General features: G+C 42.0%; 1 protein-coding gene, 1 long non-coding RNA gene and 1 pseudogene across 8 annotated transcripts; 2 read left to right on the top strand and 1 right to left on the bottom strand.

The window, feature by feature from the left end:
• Positions 1-10,755: 10,755 nt before the first annotated feature.
• LOC120293330 lies at positions 10,756-11,487 on the top strand. Its single transcript, XR_005551086.1, has 2 exons — positions 10,756-10,798; positions 11,126-11,487. It is a non-coding gene; the product is annotated as an uncharacterized LOC120293330 (long non-coding RNA).
• Positions 11,488-11,748: 261 nt separating this feature from the next.
• LOC120293328 (histone-lysine N-methyltransferase SUVR4-like) lies at positions 11,749-14,850 on the top strand. 7 transcript variants are annotated; one of them, XR_005551085.1, is made up of 8 exons: positions 11,749-11,837; positions 11,923-12,120; positions 12,561-12,633; positions 12,720-12,823; positions 13,513-13,667; positions 13,744-13,840; positions 14,303-14,380; positions 14,457-14,850. XR_005551085.1 is itself a non-coding variant. In XM_039312421.1 (6 exons), the coding sequence occupies exons 1-4, from the start codon at positions 11,778-11,780 to the stop codon at positions 13,550-13,552; spliced, it is 561 nt and encodes a 186-aa protein (XP_039168355.1). In that variant the 5' UTR covers positions 11,749-11,777; the 3' UTR covers positions 13,553-13,667; positions 14,303-14,380; positions 14,457-14,850. The 7 variants fall into 7 exon arrangements, 3 of the variants coding, with proteins under 3 accessions (XP_039168355.1, XP_039168357.1, XP_039168356.1); XR_005551084.1 differs by having other exon boundaries at positions 11,923-12,633; positions 12,759-12,823; XR_005551083.1 differs by having other exon boundaries at positions 11,923-12,633.
• An 852-nt stretch (positions 14,851-15,702) lies between these two features.
• On the bottom strand, positions 15,703-17,679 carry LOC120293329 (annotated as a pseudogene).
• Positions 17,680-17,738: the final 59 nt, after the last annotated feature.

The following is a 17,738-nucleotide window of genomic DNA, read 5'->3' as shown; positions in this document are numbered from 1 at the left end:
TCATGGACAGTAAGCAAATTTAATTGCTCTTTTCTCAAGCAACAAATCATATGTCCACAACTTAAAATTTGAAGCAGTAAAAACCTCAATAATAATGAAGTTATTAATTACAGAAAATGTGACTAAAAACCAAGTAATATATATAATTAGCATCATGTGAGTACCGTGTAACTTGACATACAAGTACACATCCAGAAAGTTACACGCATAATCATATAATCACCTTTGAGCAGAATACATGACATACAGTTGTACACTCCCCACATGATAGCGGTTATGATAATATATTCCAATTCTTCGTGAATTCATCACCTTTGGGCATATGAATCACTAGAATCAGTCACTCCTCCACCACACTATTTGTATCCATACACAATCACCTCCTTTGGGAGTATGACTACGCATTAGACCAGGAGACATCTCAATCATCATACTAGACCGAAATTTCTCAAACCCAATCAAGTGTGCCACTTTGGCGGTCATTACTCAATTGAATTATTGAAATTCTCTCATACCATGAATATAAACTTTACTCATCACATACACCATATACTTTAGTGATTTTAACTTTAGGGGCAACATATCACCAAAATCGCATATCATGCTAATTACATTACTTTATTCATTAATAAAAATAAATCATACATATATACAGCGAACCTGAAAGACAGATTCCAATGAGATCATTGATCACAGTAACACAAGAAACTTCTCATAACAGAGAATAAAACATCTCTTATGCACCTCGATTACATATTACCAGAACAACATTAAAAGAATGTCGATCCAAATGATCCCTCACAAGTTAACATCAATAGCAATACAGGATACTTCAGATTGACAAGCTTGATAACTAATCAACTATTGCTCATGAGTTTCATACGACAAAACATGACTCCAAGGCCAACAACTGATTTATTAACCAATTTTTAAGTAACAAATTATCATTGTAATCAACCAAAGGGCCTATTAATTTAGTCAAACCAGAAACCAAATATCTAAAATTCAACAGTAGATACTATTGCTCTACATAAATATTGCCATACTCCCTTACCATCAAAAAATATTTAACTCGATAGACATTAACCAGTGACCATATGAGTTTAGGTACAATATGCAATAACTTTACTAACATGCATTATCTACACTCAGCATATGTGTTAATTAATACAATCAGTTTGGTCACAGATTCTTAAGACGTCCATCATTCAAAGGTTACCAACATGTAAAAGAGTATGCATGAGCAATAAAAATTTCATGACTTTTACTGTTTCTCATTATCTCAAGATATATTCAATTACTATCTCATAATGATTATATTTCATTAAGCCAGCTTCAGTTCACAATAAAGTTTGATTTTTATTGATGAATCACACATTTATAATGATTATGTGATAATATACCTATAACCCAACACTTAGATTTCCAAAATTACAGAAAATATAAGAAAAATACGCAAAAATACACTAAAAATACACGTATTTAGGGTTTCATATGCAATTTCACATCAATAAAACCATCAAAAATATAAAATAAATATACCACGGGATAGGAAATCACCATACGAGTCCAATGCCGCCAGCCACGCACCGAACTTAAGCTCCACACGCCCACACGTGCTGCCTAAGTGCGCGGCGCGTGGATCTCACGCGCGGCGCGCATTCAACGCCCAGGCTGCGCGTGGCCGCGTGTGGGGGCGCGTGCGGCATCCCCCGGCGACGTGCCGCCGACCCTCTTGCTCGTCTCGTCTCCCCCAATCCAAATTTGTGATTTAATTTAATTTTTATTGAACAAAAAGTCTCAAAAATCACAAATTATGGCAAGATCTGTACTAATTAGGGCTAAATCAATTGCGTTCAAGTTCTAAGGTTATGGAGGCTCTGATACCACATGTTGTATGCAAATTGCACAACCCCAATATCTCCATAACTAGAACAAGAACATGCATAATTGAGTAAAAAAGATTAACGCACCTGTTTTGGGATCCATCGAATATAAAGCGGAAGCAAAAAAGGGATTACCCACATATCAAGGGGATCCACGCATCAAGTCATTCTCCTCTATTGCCCTTCATATCACTGGCTCAATGAGACGGCCCCTCTCACGTTTAGCGTTAGGTAAACGCCCATTAGGTGAGGATACATGTGATAATTAAGGTTAGAGGAGAGACTTTTATAGAGTTTTCAGCCAGTCCCTCTCATTACAGGCCAGGCTCAACTCGACCTACACTAGCCAGCGCATATTAGACTAATTAAGAAACCTTATATCTCACTTTAGACCAACTTTGTTTTACGGTAACCGTAAAAATAGTAAATTACAATATCAATTAATTTAGTCCACATTAGGAAAACCCTTATAGATTAATCTTGGACATAAAGTTCAACATCTCCGCTTACCAAAATATATATATACCTTATAAAAAAAAAAGAAAAAGTTCAACGTTTCCTACTCTATGGTGAAAGAGCATGCGAGAAAGAATACAAAACTAAACCTTGTATGTGCTCAAGTGATAAATTGAGCATTTGGCAATTGTTAAAATAATTTTACTAAACTTATAAAAATTGCATGGGTCAATGCCAACCGTCGGCTATATCTTGTAATTTGATCAGCGTCCACGTAAACAATTTCCGACTAATGTGAGATCTAATAAAATCGCTAGATAAAATTTTTCCTCGCAAAATCGGCATGCAAAAACATGCACTACGACATACGATGTGGCTAAAAATAGAAAAACAGAAAAATGGATGCTTTATCGAATCAACATCGAAAAAGTTAAATATTCAAACCGTCGTGCGTGCTGCTGACGGTGGGGTAATCATTAATCATCATATTTAATTAAGAGAAAGCAGGGCAACATCGTTCTTCGGGAGCTGCTTTTCTTTATGTTACGTGGTAGTCTTCAAAGAAATATATTTTGGGTGCGCATGGATTTATTTCTTGCTTTTTTGTTCACTTTGGGAAAAAAAAAGTGTTTCTTCGGGGAACAATTTTTGAACAAAAGAACGCGTTTGGTAACGTTTGGTTCGGGAATAAAAATGAACGTAAACACGTTTGGTTAAATTTTATTATTTTTTTGTTTCTTTTAATTTTTTAAACATTTTTTATTATTTTTATTTTTTCCTTTCTTTTTATTTTTCTTTTTTTCGGCGGTCCCGGCCTCCCTGGCGACTCGGGCGACGGGGCGGGCCTCGCCCACCACGGCGAGGCTCGCCGGCCCACGGCGAGGCCGAGCCTGGCCGTGGTGGGCGAGGCTCGCCTCGCCTTGGGCGGGCGCGGCTCGGGCTCGCCCCGGATCCGGCGAGGCTCGGGCTCGCCCGGATCTGGCGAGCTCGAGCTCGCGCCCGGGCGAGGCTCGGAGCTCGCCGGATCTGGCGAGCCCGAGCTCACCCGACCAAGGCGAGGCTCGGCCTCGCCGGCGGGCAACGCCGAGCCTCGCCTTGTTTGGGCGAGCTCGGGCTCGCCCGGATCCGGCGAGCCCGAGCCTCGCCATGGCCGGGCGAGCTCGAGCTCGCCAGTCCGGCGAGCCCGAGCTCGCCGGGGCGGGCGACGCTCGGCGTCGCCCGGTGGCGAGGCTCGGCCTCGCCCGCGCCGGCGACGCCGAGCCTCGCGGGGCCGACGCTCGGCCTCGCCGGATCTGGGGCGAGGCCGAGCCTCGACGGCCGGTCGCCGGCCATGGCCGAGGCCGGCGACCGGCCAAAGAAAAAATAAGAAAAAAAAGAAGAAAAGAAGAAGAGAAGAAGAAGAGAGAGAAGAGTCGTTTTGTTCTTTTTGTTCTTCCGAGAAGTGTTTCTTTTCCGGAGAAACAACTTTTTTTTTTCTTTTTTTTTCGTTCCTAAACAAAAAAAAAAAAAGGAAAAAAAAAAACGCAACCAAACGCGTTTCTGTTCCTTTTTGTTCCCAGGCACACTTTCCGTACAAAAGTGTGTTTCTTAGAAACGTTTCCATGCACGCCCTTTGTGTTCCTCGATCGAGAAAGACAAGCTTTCTCTCAGTTAACCTTTGCTTTGGGCTTGAATTTCAACCGCTGTGGGGTCCTCCTCCCTCCTGTTTGCCCGACACGAATATGTCTCGTCCCCCGTTTGGATTTTTCAACCGCTGTAAGCTTTTTCTAAGAAGTATGCAGCACCGCGTGCACAATATTTTATTGGGCCCTTGGAAATTGACAATTGATTTGGGGGGACCCCTCAACTTAAACAAGTAAACAGTCGTGTGACCAGGCACGGGAGCCGACTAAGACAGACCAAATTTGGTCCGAGTAGGATAGGATGCAACGACATACATACATCATCTAGTTTCATGATCACAATCTCCATGACACCATAGAATGCAATCGAAAATGGATTTTCAAGTCATGCATTGTTACTTTTTAGGATTAGGTGATACATGAATCGCCCAACTCTTAGCGATCCATTCATGCCGAATGTTTTCTTAATCGTTCGTCACTTTTTGGCCTCGAAGGGGTGGACATTGATAATTTGATGTGGGTCGGCGCCGCCAGTGTTCATGACCGAGAAAGAGAAGTTATCTTGAATGTTATTGCATATATGAGTAGGGACCAACTTGAGGGTTATTTAGAATCGTGGAGATGAATCTACTTCCCGGCTCTGATTCTCCTTATTATCATCGTCGATATTGGTAACATTGGAAACATAGGACGAAAAAACCATCAATGCTGCTAGCGACGAGTGGTCGATGACGTTCGGAGGAGATTTGCGGCCAAAGAAATCGAACATCAGACAATAATTAAAAGTAGGTCCAATTGTATCTATTGTTGTCCGAGTTTTGTCAGTAAGTCCGAGGATTGGATATAACATGCTTGTCGCACTAACCCTTACGCTGTCGGAACAGGATCACCTTTGGCAATGACCTTAGAATATTCTTCAACAACCAGTCGTCTAGTCGAGAGGAGAGAAAAGAGTGCACAGGGGCCCCTTGGCTCTGGTCACTGATCTTTTATTCTCTATTATTGCGTGCGCGGAAGCAGCGGACATACGGATCAGAAGAAAGGCTGCACAGGGGCCTCTTGACTTTTTCAATCAAGCGTTACCAGAATTTCACTTTTCTGTCCTGCTTTTTCCCACAGGGGGTACAGGGAGGGGGCCCGCATGAGTTTGGGTCTGACGATGTTAGTGACGCCGGGGAGCTTTCGTCATCACGAACCTCCTAGAGAAAGACGAACTTTGTCCAAGACAAAAACGTGGAGATAAAACTTCTTGGCTCCGATTACTATTCTCATTGTCGTCGTCGATGGTGGCAACATCGGAAACACAGGACAAAGATGCCATGGATGGTGCCGGCAAGGAGTGATTGATGATGATCAGAGGAGATTTGGGGTTGGAAAAAATGGAGCATCTCCATGGATTTCTTTGCTTTTTTTCCAATCCATGTTATTTCTTTTTCTAGAGAGACAGCACGAAATTAGAAGTGTGCACAAAGTATTTCCTAATTTGGGTTGGATTAGGATAAAAATGATCCAAGATAGTGCAATGAACGCACGGTTGTGGGTGGGGGATAGTATTATGTGTTTCCTAAAATATTATAATTTAATATAACTATGTACATAAGTTGTTGATCCGCGTGGTTCCTTTAGAATTTCCTAAAGAAATATATTCAATTAGGAATTAAAAGAAATCTACGGGATCATCCTCCAGATCACCATCGCTCCTCTTGTCTTTATATTACGAGGTTATTGGATTGGTCTTAAAGGGTCGCAGCGTCTCCTATCTTCCTCTTCTTCTTGTCTCCCACAAGTCAAACCTGGCCGTCCGATTCGCCTGTCCTTTATTGTAAACGACACAACCTTTCCGAAAAGGTTTGATGGACGAGGAAAAACATTAAAGAAGCCTATTGGCAGGATCATCGCCTGGTTGTGCGCTGCGTCGACAGTTGACACCTTGTTGGGTACATGTGGAACGGGTCGGGCCGCCATGAGCATCGCTATTGTCAATTGTGCTTTAAGGGGAAAAGGTTCACTGGCATCCAAGAATCAATACAAAATAATTCATGATTAGGATTTCATCTAAATTATTTCCGCAACGAAATATCTTCCACAAAAATAATTCGAAAAGATCGAGGTTATGTACTAACTTCGAGCAAATAATATCTCGTAAGAAAGGATATCGATTTATGAATTTAAATTCTTACCAAGTTGCTTGAAAATATAAAACGTGCATTACAAAGATAAACATACCCACTGATATTTGATTCACGATGCGAACCTAGAGAAACTTGAAGTACAGCAAGATAATAAATAAATAAATAAAACTTTTTAATGAAAACTCAAAGCTGCGGTGCGGCCCTGTGAAGGACCTCAAAGTAGAACTTGCGAGAGGACATGTCCCAGACCATCCTGATCTCGTTCCCGACCTTCAACCCTTTCTTCTCGACAAACTCCTTGGTCCAGCCACCGTTCAGCACGTAGCTCCCGGATGACCCCCAGCAGCGGAACACGAACTGGTGCTTGTCGCCTGTGTCCGCATCTATCCCGACGACCGGCATCCCTTCCTTGCTCTTGACCTGCATCAGCATCTCCTCGTCCATCTGCTGGAACACGTGGGTTCTCAGGCAGCTCACCGGAAGCAGGAGCCGCGACAAGTCGTCGATGTCGCTTTTCATTAGCTTCTTCTTGATCTTCCACGGGTGCCATTGGAGCGTCAACTCTGTGGAGAGGTCAGATGATATCTTCCTCTCTGCACAAACAAAGCGGGTTACGTCAGAGGTCGAAGATCCGGGAGTTTTCATTTCAGATCCATCATACAACACTTAATAAAGTCTCCTTTTGTCCCTTTTCTTCTCTTCCTTCTCTTTTTTAATTTAATAAACTAATCATTTATGTATTAGTATAAACCATGGAGGTCGCCATAGGATGGCATTCCTATATTTCAATTGAACGAACTGTGTTTACATACCCGTTTGCCTGAAACGTGGAAGACCAACTTTATGTCCGATCTGAGAGTTGGACGAAGGGCAGAGGGAGAAAACAACAGTGTATCTCTCTCGAGAAAATATTGGGTGGGTTTAACCCAACACGTAGGCGGTGGGTTAAACCATTCAGCGGTCGACACGTGGCGCCACGTTGGCGAGGGTGTCAGGCGTTCAAAATTCGCGCGGGCCTCGTGTGGGGCCCACCACTCTGACGCTCCCTGCTCTGCGACGCCTGCGCCCCTGTCGAATCGTCCTCTCTCTCTTCTCTCTCTCTCTCCCCCTTCTCCGTTCCGTTCCGTTGCGTGCAGGGGAGAACAAAAAAGTCGCATCTCTCTCTCTATTCTCGCGCACAGCTGCTTCTCTTCCCCTCCTCTGCTCTCTCTCTCCATTCTCGCCGACGAGCCCTCTCTCTCCATTCTCGACTCCGACGCCCCCTCAAGCCGGTTGCCTCCGTCGCCCCCGACTCCGACGCCGACGACGCCGCCTCCGCCTCCGCCCCCGACGCCCTCTCGCGACTCCGACGCTCCTCAAGGCGGTTGCCTCCGACGCCGCCTCCGCCTCCGCCTCCGCCCCAACGCCCTCTCGCGACTCCGTTGCCCCCGACTCCGACGCCGACGCCCACCTCCGCCTCCGCCTCGGCCGACGCCCTTTCCACCTCCGCCGAAGCCTCGACCGATCGTTCGGCTGCGGACTCTGCTCATATCTCACAGCGTCCTCGTCAGGTCGATGTTTGCCGCACCGTCGTTCACCAGATGAGCAGTCACCAGGTCTCTCTCCGTCCCCCCCTCCCGCTAATCTAGCTCCTTTACGTCTCTTCTCGTTTTTTTGGTCCGTGTCTATCCGTGTCTTTATCTCCAGCCGATGGCGTTGGAGGAGAGATTCTAGTTTCTCTGGCTTTGCTTTAGTGTTCCTTGATTCTGTTGGGGACGCCCGTTTTCGAGAACGGGTTGCCTTTGTAAGTGAACCGTAGTTGAGAAGTTTAAACTAGTTGAACTTGAAGATTTGTAGCAGAGTTCTGAATTTGGCCATCGTGTGTTCGATTAGAAATAGGTTATTGACCACGATGATGGGATGCCTCGAGTAAGGATAAAATGTAACGTGGCACCTTTTTGGATCATTGGTAACTTGATACTCTAAACGTCTTTCGGTTGTAAATCCATCTATACCGTTCATGTATGTATGGTGTCTCCTTCTGAATCATCTATCAAGGTTTCGTTTGCTTCATTAAAACACGCGAGTCGCATCACAATAGGAGAAGGGGTCCTCTTATGGAAACAAATAAATCCGAGCACAAGTGGTTGGCATTTAAGTTTAGATTCCTTTAACAGCACTAAGGATTATCTTACAAGCGTCTGATACTACAGGGAATGCAACGCACCTATAGAGTAACAAAGACCTGCAGAAGTGCTATTTCGCCTATTTGAGAAGTACATGGCCTCTGATTGAGTTGAAAAAAATATACATACTCTGATCATTTTCTAAATGGTCCAAAGTACAATGGGCGTTTTGAAATTTCACTTTCTTAGCGATGCCTGCGTTACATGACACGACTGCCAACCCGATGGGAATAAAACCTTACTCCTAGTTTTGTTGATTTTCCGCTTGATATTAGCAGACTTTAATGAGACCTGTTATTGTTGAATGATTGATTGAATTCATGTGCCTGTCAAACTTTGCTTCTCTCTCCTTGGTAGTTATTGTCAACTACATCATATTGAATGTGCTAGATGAGTCCCAGGTACACTAGGTGACAGTGAGATTCTGCTGTTTGAGCATCTACATGTGATCTCATCTCAAGTTCTTGAGAAAGAAAGGAAATTCATAAAGCATTTATGATTGTTCTACATCAATGTGAATATTGCAGAGGCGGATGAATTAAATTAGAAATGCTGAGCATGATCTACATCGAGTTGAAAAGGCTATTACTTGAAGAGCATGTATGTCATTGTATCATAGTCATTAAACTAATGTCCAAAAAGAGTATGCGATAAGTAAGCACTGGTATAAATAGAAAATTTTTTTCAAGCTACCCATTAAGTTCACATTAAATATTAAAATTAGATGAAGTACAAAAAGAAAATAGAAAGACCTAACTGAAGTAGAAGACGGTCCTGTCAATAGCATGATTTAGAACAAGTCTGTTCATGTTCTCACATGAAATTCAAAGCATTCAAAAAGTGTCCTCTTCATATTTTTGGGTTAAAAAGAAAAAGAGAACACTCTTTGGCCTTACAGCATATGTCAACATCTCACAGTCATACTTGTCTTCTTATCATTGGCCTTATACATCTCAGTGTCCATAACTAACTCTCATTGACTAGGAAAATCGCCTAGATACCCGTTCTGCTTCAAGCATTTTGTTAAGTCATTACCTGTATTTTAGTTTCAGCAATCCAAGTCCTTGGACTTCTGTTATCCGTGGAATAATCTACTGTCCAATTGCTGTGAGAACCTGTAATGTATCTATTTCTGTGTGGTAGCCTAGGAATTCAAAGGGATGTTGTATGATTGTCTATTTTCACTGCATTCAGTATGGGGACATATCATTGTTACAAAAGATGCGGCGCTTGTTTTGGAAGTAATGTGGATTGCAAGGAGATTATGGACATTTTTATTTTTCTTACACACAAGAAAAATCAATGATGTATTTAAATTATCTTCTCAGTTTACTGAGAACTTTTTAATAATTTCAACATCTATCTATACTAACAATATCAAAATACTCATGTAATTCTTTTCTCATGTGTATATAGAAGAAACCATACTACAACATTTGATAATTTACATATCAGACTTTCAGCCTCATAGATTTCTTTTATTGCTTACATATATCATCTTTAATCTCCATTGAGCTCTTAAAGAGCTGGGACATTGGTTTGTCTTTTCTCAATCTGTAGGCGTTAATTACTCCTTTTTGAGCTTTACCTTCTACGCTGTGCAGACTTATTCCGAGTCTCGGGGGCACAATTTTACATTAAATGCCACATGCATGTGCGGACGTGAGTGTTCCACTAAAGAACTGTGCCATCGTTTTGATGAAGAGATACCTGAAAGTGCTAGGCAACCTTCAGTCTACCCTAGGAATTTTGTAGAGTTTTGCTCATACAAGGCAATGAATGCGGCAACAAAAGCTCCTGATTCCTCTTCGCCTGATGTAGCATGAGTAATAGGTAGAGATGGTTGGTGACAAAGCTGGAGGCATTTGTTCATCTAGTTTTATTAAGTGACTGTTTGTTTTTCATGTGGAATTTAGTCCCAATGTCACTCATTATTAGCCCGTGCATATTAGTAGTAGGATTATGTCATTTTACTCATAAACGATAATGATTGGGATATTTTATTTCCTTAGGATATAGGGTTAATTAGTGTAGGTGTCAATTTGAGATGGAAATTGCTATTAAAAGTTTTGAAATAGATGAGCGTTGACGTTGTAGAGAACAGCCGAAATCACTGTCAAATGCATTTTTCTATACAAGATCTATACACTGCTTTGTAGTATTGTCTTCTTAGACTGAAAGTTGAAAAAAGGAAAAGCATGTAACTGTGTGAAAGCTAACTCGAAGTCACTGTCAAATGCATTTTTCTGTCAAGAACAGCCGAAATGTGACTTCATGTTTCTCATATTTCTCATCCATGATCAGAGGAGGTCACGAGATGCATCCTCTGGGACAGCTGATCAGGTGGAAAAGCATGATGAACAGAAATCTGAGGTCCCAGAGTTCTGCATTGATGCTGGTTCAGCTGGAAACATTGCCAGGTTTATCAATCATAGCTGCGAGCCCAATCTATTTGTCCAATGTGTATTAAGTTCCCACCAAGACATTAAGCTGGCTAGGTGGTTCTATTTGCAGCTGATAACATACCACCATTGCAGGTAATTCATTTTTCTCTTGTGATGCACTCTTTGCTTGGTAGCTATAGACTTAATTAAATATATTCAGCAGCACTGTGTCAAGTCGTAGCTCTCTCTGTCTGTACTTATGTGTGCGCTTACGAGATATAGGTGCATGCACATAGCTGCTAGTCTGAAAGCCTTGCTTATTCATGAAACTGACTGCTTTTATTTTAGTAAACTTTTGCTGATAGATTTGTTGAAAGTGTGGACCACTGGTTCTCGCTAATTTTGAGGAACTGACATCTTTTAAGCGGGTTTGTTCTGGTTCTTCTCAGCATGACTGACTCCCAGTTATTTCGTCTGTAGGAGCTTACGTATGACTATGGCTATGCGCTTGATAGTGTTTTTGGCCCTGATGGAAAGGTGAAAAGAATGCCATGCTACTGTGGTGCAGCTGATTGTACGAAGCGCTTGTTCTAAAACATTAAAACATTCCAAGTGCTTGTTCCACCTTCTGTGGTTCTTATGCTTTTCTTAGCCAAGCAAATTTTGTGGTAATGTGCTATTGCGTAAGCTTGTCTGTTCCTGTAATCTTGTCTCTGCCGTGACAGGTTTGATACAGTAGGTTAGATTCTATAGCCAGAAACGGAGAGGGAAAGCAAATAGGTTCTGTTGTGAAAATCAAAGAAGTGCACGTCGTTTGTCGGCTAAGGAAGTTTTGTGTATTTGGGATCTGTCATTTTCCCGTGTTACGATACTTTGGGCTTTGATTGCCCACTATATCTGCAAATGAAAATTCAGGGGTGAGAGGGGAAGCAACAAAAGTGCTTTTCCCTCACTAAAAAGACTTGGTTTTGTAGAACCTGTGCGGTTGATTTCTTATATTGTGAGCCCTTTGGTTTCCTTTCAAGTCACTCACGCCATGCGGTCACTTCGGAGTGTCAAGTGCCTTGCTGCTTCCATCAAGTGGTCCTGGCTGAATTATCTTCCGGGAAGACAACTAGGCTTGTGAAATCTCATGCCTGACAGCACAATTTTGCATGACACTTCTGACCTGCATGTCAAGAGAAAACGCAAGGTAATTCTGATGCTTCTGAGAGCAGAGTATTGTCATCACTTTTTGATATAGATTTAGGGTGACCAAAAATGTCATTTTGTTGCAGATTGAAGAAGCCCATGGGTTAACAAGATTGATGAGCAGTGTCCACCATCCTTTCACTACATACCTCATAGCCTCGCTTTCTCTAGTGCTTCTATCAATTTCTCCCTTTCTGAGATCGGAAATGAGAATTGCTGTTCAAATTGTTATGGTGACTGCCTGCCTTGTCCAGTACCCTGTGCTTGTGCATGTGCAAATGGGGGTGAGTTTATATACACTGTGAAAGGTCTTGTAAAGGAAGCTTTTTTGTTGAAGTGTATTTCTGTCAATCGCGACCCTAAAAAGAGCCACCACTTATATTGTTGGGAATGCCCTCTAGAAAAGTCAAAAGATAACAACATTTTAGAACCGTATACGGGCCACCTGAAGAGAAAATTTATCAAACAGTGCTGGAGAAAGTGTGGTTGTGGTAAACATTGTGGCAATCGAGTGGTGCAGCGGGGCATAAGTTATAATATGCATGTAAAGAATTGTTTTCGTGTTATTTTAAAGCTTTTGCCTGTTGTAGCTCTACTGTCATATTTGGACCTTGTGGTGGTTATCATTCTTAAAAGTGTTCCAGTTACTACTGCAGTGAGTGACTTTGTTTCGGAACCCTTAAGCTTAAGCCTGTACTCTTTTGTGACTGATTTTGTCCTTTAGGTGTTTATGACGCCTGAAGGAAAAGGGTGGGGTCTGCAAGCACTGGATGAACTGCCTAAAGGTGCATTTGTATGTGAGTACATAGGTGAAATATTAACCATCAAGGAAATGCATGAGCGAAATTTGAAGAAGGGTGACGCTGCGAAACGTACTTATAAGGTGCTCCTTGATTCTGATTGGAGCTCCATGTGTGTGAAGGATGATGAAGCTCTTTGTTTGGATTCAACGACCTTTGGAAACATTGCTAGGTTTATCAACCATAGGTATTTGTTTGTTTTGAGAAGTAGCATTCTTATGTTTATTTGGTTTTGAGCTCTTAGATTGTTATTGCATCTGCCTTTAAGATGGAAATTCCTCAATATTGGATGGCTTAATTCGTAAACGTAGCTCCTGGCAGAAAGTTCACTTTTTAAGCATACGTCCTTTGGTCTAAAGCTTTGAGAATCCAACTTTCAGCTGCGCATTGCAAGCTTATCTCCTAAAACAGCATAAAAATTCAAGACACCTGGAAAGGATTTCCCCTATTCATTCATCGTAGAACTCATGTATTAAACCTGGTGAAACTGAGTTATTTGCTTTGTCATCTGGTACTGCTATTGTTTCCTGAGGGACTGTAGAAAGCAGACCTTGACTCTTCTCTTTCAAACGACCATCCCTTGGTCAAGAGAATCAAGTTACCTCCATACCTTCACTGAGATATCTCACACATTTTATGTTTTTTAAATTGCTTATCAAAAAAGAAAACATTCAGATTTTTGGCCACTGTATGTGTTATTTCGAATTGCATGATCTCTGTGATTTAATTGTGTAAAGTACAATTTGAGATGGAAATTGCTATTAAAAGTTTTGAAATAGATGAGCGTTGACGTTGCAGAGATGAATTCTAAATGCCCCCAACTGCAATGCATGAGCTTAAAGCTTTGAGTCATAATAACTTCCCATTTTGATATAGGTCAAAGTTCTCAACAAACTTGCTTCAACTCGAGCTTTAGGAGTAGGTAGCGGCAGCAGAGTCTTGACAGATTTGGTAGAGGGTCTAGAAGAAGCAGCCGTTGCTGTAGAATTGAGGTTGAAGATCAACCAGAGTCATCCGGACTTAAAGGGAGGGTACGTGGTTTCTTGGTTTCTAGCAATGTCGTTTTCTTTTTCCTTCTCTAAGATCCTGATAGTGTAGAGGTTACAGATCTTTCTGAGACTATGGAGAGGCAGTGTTGAAGCACTTGGAGAACTCTATTGATTTGGACCCAAAGCTTCAGAAAGCTCCAGTAAATTATAAAGGAGTAAGTTTTGAATCGATGAAGTTATTCTTAATAGATTGGACCTCATCATTTCAGCAGCTATTTATATTGTGTATTATCGTGTTCATATGCTGAGGAGACAAGTTAATGCTCTAATTCTCAATTAAAGTACATACGTTTTGAATGCTCTTGGGGATGGGAGCAAGAAGGAGAGTTAAACGTCACAATGGAGTCCATGTTGGTTCTTGATTTGTATCTACAAGAGGAGTCAAAATTATAGTCCACAATGAGTTGAGCAAAATGCTGTGTGCTTACCAAAATAATATCTGAACTAGTGACCTCAGAGGAGTATTTTACTATAAAGTAAATGCAGGTCCATCATGCTATCTAGTTAATTCCTCCCTTCTTTTCTCCCTGAATAGCGCAAGACACTGGGTGAGCTTTGCATTTTGCATGTGATGCTGATTGTGATGCTGATCTCTAGTCTGATTGCTGCTTAAACAGGTCCAGGTATCTGGGTTTGGAGGATGGTTCCTTCTGAGGCTCTCGCTTTATGATCCTGTTCTTCCTCTTAACATTGAGGTAGAGGAATCTCACAAGCTACCATAAAAATGATTTTATTGGATTAAGAATTCAAATCAAAATTTATCTGCTGTAGGCACCAACTCACGATGACGCTGTAAAACTTGGACTTGCTGTGCTTGGGGCTATTAAGGAGTTTGCAGCTTTGGATACATCCGCTTTAGACAAGTTTGTTCAAGTATCATGAGCCGATGATGCAGAGCGCTTTGGTACAAGTATCTTTCGGCACATTAGACTAGCAGTTAAAGTTGGCTTTGGCGTCTACCTCTGTACAGTACGTATAATCAGTGCGTCAATCTCTGATGCTGAGGAGGTTCATTTTCCAGATGGTTTTGGTCACAGGCACTCAAAATAGTACTTGATGGCTATGTTTACTTTAGTTTTTACTTATGTTCCATGTATGCAACAGGGATGTTCTGATAAATAAGAAACGTTCTTCGACTACAGAATTTGTCGGAGGGATGTTTGAAGTTGTGATGCAACTAGTTTTCTCGTTTTTATAATGTTCGATTAATTTTGATTGCGCGTATCTCCTAATCATTGTTCTTTACATGGAATGTACATTTTCTGTGCTTAAATGTTGTGATGTTTCCCAAAGACATCCCACGCATCTAATGTTTGTAATGATGAAGACTCATATTGGATGTCTTGATGAACTGACCTAAATCTCTTGCGTCCGACAACTCTGGCTCACGTCCCGTTTCTTTCTGGTTCATGAAACTATTTTCTGAGCGTGAACTTAGTATTTGGGAGGTGGAACAGAGGCTGTCTCTTCCAAGATACTGATTACTTGCCCCGCTGTTGATCTAATATTGAGGTCAAGCGCCATGTACCGCGCCAAATGGGGATCACATCCTCTGAGATTGTAGGCTATGTCAGAAAGAGTCGAGAGTTTATTGCGGTTCACAGTGCAAAGGTTTTTTAGTTTCGTCTCTCTTTTACTTTGTAGTGATGGCTGATGATAGCAATGAGGTTCCGCATGATGAAAGCCACCGCATGAACAAGACTATTATTGTACTTCAGCAAAACATACCGAAGCAGAAATTCCAGGAGTTGTCATGTGGAATCTCTGCTACTACACATGACAGTCTTCCTTCCCATTGTTTACTGTTCTTGACATTAGACAATGCCGCCTTATTGCATACTCCAGGGATTCTTTGGATGTTAATGTTCATTCAATGGATTGGGTCTATAAATGATTACCTTATTGTATTCTGAAAAATCAAATGAGGAGAAACATGAAATTCATGAGAGCCACTATAAGGACTTAATGGGAAAAAATAACTATGGGGGAGAGGGAGGAGAAACATGAATCCTGGATCGAGGCAAAGTATTCACCTTCTTAACTTGTATGAATTTATTGGAAAAGAGCATTTGATTCAGGCAAAAAGCAACATAATAAAGTACAGAACCTCCTCTCAGCACCACTTGATTATCGTTCCGCTGTAGCTCAATACTACTACAAAACACGAACGTCACAGCCAAAATCGCAGAGCAAGACTTGCAAATCATGCTCAGCGGCTATGAATGATGAAAGACATACATATGTAGTACCATAACTCACACCCACATTACAACTTGAGGAAAACGAACTCCTCAATTGCAGAGATGTCCCCGATCCTCTTCAGAGTCTCCTTGCTGGGCTGGTCATCAACTCCAATTGCCATCACGGCTTGCTTTCGCAGTGCAATCCTACCAACGCTCATGAAACTGACATTGACATTCTCTTCTCCCAAAATGGTTCCTACTGTGCCAATCATACCTGGCTGATCAACTTGCCTGCACAATATGATGCTTCCCTCCAAGCTCACATCCACTTCGAAAGATCCCACCTTTGTGAGATGTGGGATCCCATCCTTCACCCGCCCCTCAACCGTGATCTCCCAGAATCTGAAATGGCGCTGGCAAATCTTGATTCCACATTTGCAATCTGAACCTGGACATACTCAAGAGGACTCTCTGGTGAACCATCTAAGATGGATTTGGGCCAAAGCCAAACATCAACGAAATTAAACAATTGTATACATATCGGATGATTCCAATCAACCTCAGTAAAAAATGTTTGCCAGAAAAGATCAAACTTCTACTGAGCACTGACAATCATTCTCCTCCACGGTACATATCAAACAATTGGGCCAGCATATTTTACGGTCCTCAAAATCTCACTTCCTCTATTCATCTCATACAAAGAGGAAGCTGGATTTGGGCCAAAGCCAAACATCAATGAAATTAAACAATTGTACACATATCAGAAAATTGCAATTGATCGCCTCAGAACAAATCTTTGCCAAAAAAAGATCAAACTTCTAGAGAGCACCCATACTCATTCTCCTCCAAATCACACATCAAGCAAGTTCCATCACAACAATTATGCATCAGAGCCCAAGCCATGATGAGATATGTCAAATACTGAGAGCACATATATTGAAGATTGAGAGGAAACAGATTGGAGGATAAAAAGTTAGAAATAGACCAAGAGATGCCAAACAGCCAAGTTGTAGAAAAAGTTCTTGATACCTCAGCAGGAACCATCGGCGCATTGACAGCAGTAGCAGCCAACTCTCCTTTTAGAGCTCCAATGACAGCTTCAGCAATTTCAATAGCCACTCCTTCCTGGCATGTCAAGTGACCGTTTTATATGCTTTCTAATAATATAGAGAAGTTAAAGTTGGGTAAACTGTAACTGTTCACAAACCTGAGCTTCTGTGGTACTGGCTCCAAGGTGTGGGGTCACCGTGACCCTCTCGTGTCGTACCAACTTGCTGTCCTTCGCTGGTGGCTCCTCTGTGAAGACATCTAGTGCCGCCTGCAACAAGGCTAGTATGTGCTTCACCTCCCAAGGCAACAAGATGGAAACTCAACATTTCAGATATGAGATAGCAATACCTGAGCAACAGTTCCAGCATCCAATGCCCTCACAAGAGCTTCTTCATCAATCACTCCTCCACGAGCAACATTGACAATTCGAACTCCTTTCTTCATCTTTGCAAAAGTCTCATCATTGAGAACCTTTGATGTAGCAGGTGTCAGGGGCATGTGTAATGAAATGAAATCTGCAGTTGCTATGGCTTCATCAAAGCCCACAAGTTCCACCCCACCGCGCGTGCTCGATCTGCGGGGGCATAAGGGTCATGTGCAATCACATGCATACCAAGACCTTTGGCACGACGTGCGACTTCTGATCCAACCTTTCCAAAACCCATAATGGCAAGCGTTTTCCGAACAAGGGACACACCCACATATTTGTTTCTTTGCCACTTTCCTGCATCAAGCAAAACAACCATATGTCAAAGACCAACATTGGTATAGCCTTAAGAAAATGTTGGCAACTCACTTTGTCCCCTATAAAACTTAAGCA

Source organism: Eucalyptus grandis, chromosome 5 (genome assembly GCF_016545825.1).
Source record: "Eucalyptus grandis isolate ANBG69807.140 chromosome 5, ASM1654582v1, whole genome shotgun sequence".
Taxonomy (NCBI): Eukaryota; Viridiplantae; Streptophyta; class Magnoliopsida; order Myrtales; family Myrtaceae; genus Eucalyptus; species Eucalyptus grandis.
This window is presented reverse-complemented; position numbering and strand designations above follow the sequence as displayed.

Bases quoted from the DNA above. Each gene is read 5' to 3' on its own strand.
- LOC120293328 (XM_039312423.1), top strand. From the start codon at position 11,778: ATGCCTGACAGCACAATTTTGCATGACACTTCTGACCTGCATGTCAAG. The intron at 11,838-11,922 runs GTAATTCTGATG...ATTTTGTTGCAG, and splicing joins ATGTCAAGAGAAAACGCAAG to ATTGAAGAAGCCCATGGGTT. The intron at 12,121-12,560 runs GTGAGTTTATAT...TTTGTCCTTTAG, and splicing joins TTGTGCATGTGCAAATGGGG to GTGTTTATGACGCCTGAAGG.